This window comes from Tupaia chinensis, unplaced genomic scaffold, assembly GCF_000334495.1.
Source record: "Tupaia chinensis unplaced genomic scaffold, TupChi_1.0 Scaffold144255_1, whole genome shotgun sequence".
Lineage (NCBI taxonomy): Eukaryota > Metazoa > Chordata > Mammalia > Scandentia > Tupaiidae > Tupaia > Tupaia belangeri.
This window is the reverse complement of record NW_006204113.1, coordinates 3152565-3160179: the sequence shown is the minus strand read 5'-3', so window position 1 is coordinate 3160179 and position 7615 is coordinate 3152565. Positions and strand designations below refer to the sequence as shown.

The 7615-nt window shown below is 53.3% G+C and overlaps 1 protein-coding gene across 1 annotated transcript in view; it reads right to left on the bottom strand.

Moving 5' to 3' along the window:
* NEURL1 (neuralized E3 ubiquitin protein ligase 1) overlaps positions 1-7615 on the bottom strand; it is a 113861-nt gene that overhangs the window by 10633 nt on the left and 95613 nt on the right. The window contains 2 exon segments of the mRNA XM_006166398.3: positions 804-1241; positions 1244-1399. Coding sequence (XP_006166460.2) covers positions 804-1241; positions 1244-1399 — 594 coding nt within the window.

Below are 7615 nucleotides of genomic sequence, written 5' to 3'. Positions count from 1 at the left end.
GCGGCGTGACCATCCCCCCTGGGGGGTGATTTCTCGCTTTCTGTCTCTATGTCTCTCTCTGTCTGTCTGGCCAGCGAACGCGCCCTATAGTGAAAAACTTCTCAAAAAAACCAAAAAAACTGCAATGCCATTCCCCAGGCCCCCCAACCACCCAGACACCACCCTACAGACATCTGTGTACCGACATACCCACAACCTCTTCTCTCATTTAGACTCACAGCCACTCTTGGCGATAGCGACCTTTATTTCCATTTTGGAAAAATGGAAACACCCTCGACAAGTTCACTGCCGTGGAAACCATGCACCCCGCCCCGCCCGTCCACCCCACCCGCCATGCGCACTCCTGGGCTACTTAAATATCTGTGGGAATAGGGGTAGATCCGATCCTAGGCATCAAACTCCATGACTTGCGCCTTTCTCTCCCTCCCCAGGTAAGCCACGTGACATTGGAGGGCCACTGACTAGCCAATCAAGTCCCGCCCAAAACTCACCTGCGGTTTCAGTGAAGCCTAGCAAGACCCTAAAGAACCTGGGCGTGGGCGCCCTACCCGGAGAGGCTGGAGGGTGAATAGGGGTAGATCCGATCCTAGGCATCAAACTCCATGACTTGCGCCTTTCTCTCCCTCCCCAGGTAAGCCACGTGACATTGGAGGGCCACTGACTAGCCAATCAAGTCCCGCCCAAAACTCACCTGCGGTTTCAGTGAAGCCTAGCAAGACCCTAAAGAACCTGGGCGTGGGCGCCCTACCCGGAGAGGCTGGAGGGTGGGCGGGGAGGGCGGCCGAGGTGCGGCGGGCACTCACCGAGGATGCGGATCTGCGTGATGGCCCCGTGCAGGCCGAAGAGCATCCAGAGCGGCTGCGAGGCGTCCACGCACAGCTGCATGCCGGCGGCCGCGCCGTTGTGGCTGAGGTGCAGCTCGCCGTCGGCGTTGACCTCCAGGCCCAGGATGTCGCCGCTGTGCAGGGGCCCTGGCACGCGGCACACGGCCCAGAACTCCTTGCGGTCCACCAGGGCCTCGGGGCTGAAGGGCAGCTCGGCGGGTCGCAGCGTGCCGGGGTCACACGTGGTGACGCCGAAGGAGAGCGCGCCGGGCCGCGAGCCGCCTGAGCGCGTGACCTTGACGAAGATGGTCTCGGCGACGCGCACGGGCCGGCTGGTGAAGACGAGGGCGCGCTCGTCGCGCCCGTGCTCCAGGCGCGCCACCGTCTGCTCGTCCAGGATGCGGACGTGCGCGCGGGTGCCGCCCCCTCGTCGCCGTCGCCGTCGCCGCCCGGCACGTTGAGGTCGCACAGGCTCACGGAGAGGCGCGCGTCGTCGGCCTCGCGCCGCAGCGACGGCCTCCTCAGGGCGGTGAAGGAGCGCGGCCGCAGGCAGTCCGGGAGCACCAGCTCGCTGTCTGCGGAGGGGAGGGCGACAAAGGGCCACTTTCACACCAGCCGGGCTCTCAGGGCAGGGCCGCCGCGTGCTTTATGGCGGAGCGTGCGCGGGGCACACTCCTGCGCAAAGGAAAGGGCGAGCTGCGCGAACAGCTGCCCTGTGAGTGAACAGGGCTGCGAGGAGAGACCCAGAATTAACCACCCACGTGCTGCTCCCACGGGCTTAGGAGCTCGGTGCTTGCTTTGCGCAGTGCCCATTTTCCTTATTTTTTACAGTAACTGTGCATTGCTGGTAATATTTTGATTTTGTTGTTGTTACCCGTAGGGCCCTCCCTTTTTCTCCCCAACGTCTAGAACAGCGCCGGAGCGCATACACAAATACTGCAGTAAATATTTGTCAGATATCTGAACACTCTGGAGGCCAACCGGGAACCCCCACCCAGAGCCCCTCTTTGTATAAATTATTTCAACTAATGCTAACACCGTACCCTACTGAGGTTACCGTGGCCACACAAGGAGAGAAGTAAATGTATCCCAAGAAATCCTTTCCAAAGTGACTTAACTGAGAATCAAACTTTTTCAATTTTTTTTTTTTTTTTGCTAGAGGGTTCACGTGCTTGCCGGAGACCAAGAGAGAGAAAGTGAGGAAGCACCCACAAACCTACGCACGCACACACACACACACCATGGGGAATGGTGATTCTGCAATCCCTTTCTGCATTTCTCCCTCCCTTCAGGATGATGGACACACACGTGCATGGACCAGCGGGTCTTTGAGCCTGGGTCTGAGATTTGAACCTCAGAGTCAGCCATGTGGGATCCAGCCACCTTAATCACCACGCTGCAGGCTGCCCCTCCCCTTTCTCTTTTTAATAACATGATTAATACAAACTATTCTGCAGAAAATACAGCTCAGCAGCCAGTAACCTAGTGGTTACGGGAAGCTGGATCCCACATGGCCAACGGCAGTTCAGTTTCCACACTAGAAGCTTCTACTGCGCAGTATGCCCAAGATCCTGACAGGAAAGAGAAAGGGAGATGGGACGTGGTGTGGCCACGCCGCACTGGGGGCACGCTTTCTCCTTCCCTTTCTCTCTCCCTGTTGAGCCCTCATGCCCTCTGGCAAGAAAGGGAGAGAGACAGGAAGAAAGAACAGTTCAGCAGAAAGAAAAACTAATCATCTCACCTACCGCCCACAGAAAACGTACTTTTAAGATTTGCCTGTATGACCTTTCACCTTTCTAAATAGATTTTTGGTTACTCCTTAAAATTTTTTTTAGTTTTGCTATAGCACATTTGCACTCACTGGAGAGAGATAGAAAGAAGGAAAGTGAGAAATGACCCCCTAGGGGCTGGCCTGTGGCTTGGTGGTTAAGGGTGCTGGACTCCCACATGGCCGACCACAGTTCCTGTCTAGGACCTGCTGGCTTGCTTTGTCACTTTCCCTCTCTCTGTTTCTCTCTCTTTCACTCTGTCCCTCTCTGGTCAAATTTAAATAAAGTTAGTTTTTTTAATGACCCCCCTAGGAGGAATGGCCATACTGCAATCCCATCTCTTCTATTCTCTCACAATTTTGGACATGCACACACATGCACCGAGTGTGGTTTTCAGGCCACAGGGTTGGGCCTAAACCAGGCAGACCATGGGGGATCCAGCTGCTTTAACCTCCGTGACACCTGCTGATCCCGATTACTTTTTCTTATGTAGAAACTGAAATGTGAGGGACTAGCAGTTAGCATAATGGCTATGTAGCTGGACTCCCACGTAGTCAACCACGGTTCGAGTCCCGGACCCGGTGGCTTAAACTCACACCGGGCGCATGTGCGTGCGTGCATGCCCAAGATCCTGAGAGGAGAATAGAGGAGAAGGGATTGTGGCGTGGTCATCCCCTCTGGGGGGGGCGGGGTGACTTCTTGCTTTCTACCTCTCTGTCTCTCTCTGTCTGGCGAGCGCACGTGCCCTATAGCAAAAAAAAAAAAAAATTCTCCAAAAAGAAAAAAAAAAGATATATGATATATAGTTTTTAACCTCCCAGGGATAATAAATCACTTTGCAAATGGGATGGTAACTGACCTATCTTCCCAGAAAAATGCATTCTTACTAAATTTTGTAGATAATTGTGAGGCATCTGTGAGCTCTATGAAGCCATCCACAGGCACAGACCCCAGGCTAAGAACCCGGCTGTAGAGATTTCACACCTAGCTGTTGCCACTCACTAGATCCTGAACACCTTTCCATGCCAGTAACTATTTCCAGCCTCTTTTTTCTTTCTTTGTTTTTGAGAGAGTTTTGCTATAGAGCGCATGTGCTCATCAGAGAGATGGAGACAGAAAGTGTGAAATCACCGCCTCCACCCACCCCTCCACCGGGAGATGGCCACACCACAGTCCCTTCTCCTCCATTCTCCTCTTCGGATTTCGGGCACGCACACACACACGCCCAGCATGAGTTTAAGCTGCCAGGTCCAGGACTTGAACCACGGTTGACTGAGTGGGAGTTCAGCGACATAGCCATTACATCTGTTAGTCTCCCAACACATTCTTTCAATGGCTCTGTTACGTCCTGCTTTGTGGAGTCCTACAGCTTCTAATAAAAGTGATTGGAGTCCTTAGAGCAGTCCACGGGGTGCCCCCGTGTCACAGATAATGCTCAGGGATGTTACGTGACCATGTGGCAGATCCAGGCTGACGCGAAGTCTGTTCAACTCCCACCACCACCTTCTTCTCTTCCAGCCCCCCGTATTTACTGAACTGCTTCTGTGGACATTAATGTCCCGGATCTGGCTGGCACCCAGTAAGCCACACTGTGGACCAATCCCTTCCCTGGAGTCTTCTCTCTGCGTGTCTCTTGATCCAGGTGAGGATGGGGGTGCTCCAGTTTGCCAGCAGAGCTCCAGAGACTGGCCTGGTAGGGTCAGCAGAGACTAGATTTAAACACAGTCTCTCAGGCCTCCCTGTTTTTCTCTCCCTGCCTCTCTGTGCCTTCCAGGAGCTGTGCTGTCTGGGCCTGGCAAGGTGTGGGTGCGGGGCCCTCCCCTCGGGTCTCCTGCCATTCTGGAGAAACCTCTTGGGGCCTAGCTGGTTGGGGTTTTCCAGCATCATGCTGGCAAGGAGCAGGGAGCCGACCGGAAAATGCGATTATTCCAGAGAATTGACTCTGTGACAGCGATGGTGCAGAGGCTGGGGGGCTGCAGTGAGGCAGAGGCCAGGAGGGCCTACGGGAGGGGAAGGTGTGAGAGGCAATGTGGGGACCTGGGGTTCATAGGCTGCCCTGGACCCTGGAACCAGTCCCTGCTTCTTCCCCCTTGGGGATTCCAGGCCTGGCCCTTGGGGACTCCAGAGGGTAGAGGCAGGGAGGGGGAAGGGACAGGAACAGCAGGGAGAAGAGGACTCAAGTGACTCCGAGATGCCCAACCAGAGCCTACAGGAACACAGCTGTCACGGGCTCACATGCGTGTGGACCCCCATCCCCACCCTGCTCCTGGGGGCCATCAGTCTAGAGCCCTGGAGCTGGCACCCCACAGAACAGATGCAGAGCGGAGCTGGGCAGGCGCTGTCCTGGCTGCTCTGCCCCTTCGGAGCCCTCTGCTGCTTGAACGTGCCCACTGCCAGATGCTTGCTGCTCCTAGGCAGCCTGTCCCCTTGTCAAGCGCATCCGACTTTAAGAAAGCAGTTCCGGGACCAGCAAATGGCATAATGGCTACGTCACTGGACTCACACGTAGTCAGCCATGGTGCAGTTCCTAGACCCAGCAGCTTAAAACTCACGCCAGGCATGTGTGCGTGCGTGCCCAAAATCCCAAGAGGAGAATGGAGGAGAAGGGATTGCGGCATGACCATCCCCCCGGGGGGCGATTTCTTGCTTTCTGTCTCTCTAGTGAGTGCCTGTGTCTTACATCAAAAATCTCTCTCGGGACCAGCAGTTAGCGTAATGGCTATGTCGCTGGACTCCCACGTAGTCGACCGTGGTTCGAGTCCCGGACCCGGTGGCTTAAACTCACGCCGGGCGCGTGTGCGTGCGTGCCCAAGATCCTGAGAGGAGAGTGGAGGAGAAGGGATTGCGGCGTGACCATCCCCCTGGGGGGTGATTTCCTGCTTTCTGTCTCTCTGTCTCTCTCTGTCTGTCTGGCGAGCGCACGCACCCTATAGCGAAAACCTCTCAAAAAAAAAAAAAAAACTCTCAAAAAAAAAAAAAAAAAAAAAAAGGAAGAAGGAAGAGAAAAAAGAAAGCAGTTCCTCCTCTAAACGGAAATCTGCCTCCCTGTGTTTAAACTACTACTGCCTGGGGTGCCTGTCAGCCCCACACCGAAGACAGCTCTCCACAGGGAACACTCAGACTCCCCGCGCGCCTCCTCGCCTCAGGCCACAAACGGTACCAGCCTCCATACAGCAGACGTGCCCTAGCCAGCTCAGGACACAGTGCGGCATCACCTCCCTCCACAGGTACACTATACTGTTAATAACGCGACCTAAAAACCTTTGTTTTTTAAGTGACCTAACCCACAGATTGGTAGGAAGACAGGAGCTTAGTTAGGTGCAGTGAATCTGATGTCGTCTGCTTGGGTTCAAATCTGGCTACGTTACTTCCTATATGACATGGATATGTAACCTTAGACAAGTAGCTTAACCTCTGAGGGGTTCTCGTCTTCAGCAGTGAAATCAGAATGAACTGATTCTACAAAATGGATCTTCTAATATTCCCCTTAGAAAGGCTGCTGTGGTAGCACCAGCAGATGGCGTAATGGCTCCGTCGCTGGACTCCCACGTGGTCGACTGCATTTCAAGTTCTGACCTGATGGCTTAAAACTCATGCCAGGCGCATGTGCAAGCTTGCCCAAAATCCTGAGAGAAGACTGCAGCGTGGCCACCTCCTCTGGGGTGTGATTTCTCGCTTTCTGTTTCTCTGCCTCTCTCTGTCAAGCCCTATAGCAAAAAATCTCTCCAAGAAAAGATGCACGGGGATGAAGTGGGACAGGTACGAAGGGCACCGAGTAGGACGCCTAGCACGCACTCACCCGCAGGTTAACAGGAGGCACTGTCCTGGCTGCCCGTATGCCACATGGTTCGGAGGAAGTGCTGGAGCCTTGGGGTCACCCAGGCCTGGGTATAGGTGTCAGTCAGCACTTGGCGGGTAGCTGGGTTTACAGCCCCTTCCCACTCCCAGGAGCTAACCTAGAGAGCAGGGCAGACCACCTGCCTCGGTAACACGATTACAGTGGGCAGCCCCTGGCACCCAGAAGGCTCCCGGTAACTTCAGGTACTAATATTCGCTCAGGTTGCGTTTGTTAACACATCACCTCCAGAGCCAGGCAGCTAGACACAGACTGTTCACTTTCTGAACTTTTTTTTAAAGAGGTTTTTGCCTTAGAGTGCATGTGCTTGCTGGAGAGAGAGACAGAGACAGTGAGAGGGATAGTGAGTCCGCATTCCCTTCTCTTCCATTCTCTCCAGGGATCTTGGACACACACACATACTTGCCCGGTGTGAGTTTCTAGCTACCAGGTTCGGGGCTCGAACCGTGGTCAGCCATGTGGGAGTCCAATGATGTAACCGCTTTGCCATCTGCTGGCCCCTCGCTTTCTGAACTTTAATGAAGGACTTCACATTGGTCATGGTAGTCAGTCACCCAAGAAATAGTCACTGAATGAAATCACTGGCTATAAACCAGGAAGAAGCTAAAAAGTAGCCTCTGGGGAGAGAAAGAGAAGCAGTGGGGGGTGTTCATGCTGCAATCCTTTTTCTTCCTGCTTTCCATCATGTCAGGATTTGGGGCACACACACACACAAGCACTAGCATGTTTTTCAAGCCACCTGGGGCCAGGAATTGAACTGTGGTCAACCAGTGGGATTCAGCAACCAATGCACAAGGCTTAACCACTCCATTACAGGGCCAAACAGGAAGTAGATCTTTAAAGTAAATCTCAAACTGTGCATTGTGATAGTGTGGACAGTGCAGGATAGTTCACAAAGCAAGTGTGAGGGAATACATTCCTCATTAGAGTAAGCTTCATACATCCTGCTATCATCACTTTTTCTGATAATGAATGAATGTTAGGATGGTATTTATATAACCATTTTTGTTCTGGAAGTATTTTATATAATAGAAATACATGAATCTTATAGAAAATTAGAAATAAAAGCTAAAAAAAAGAAGATATGATAAACCACCCATAAAATACTACATCAGAATAAGGAGTCTCAGGGTCTAGTCCACATGTCTCACAATCTAGCCATCATA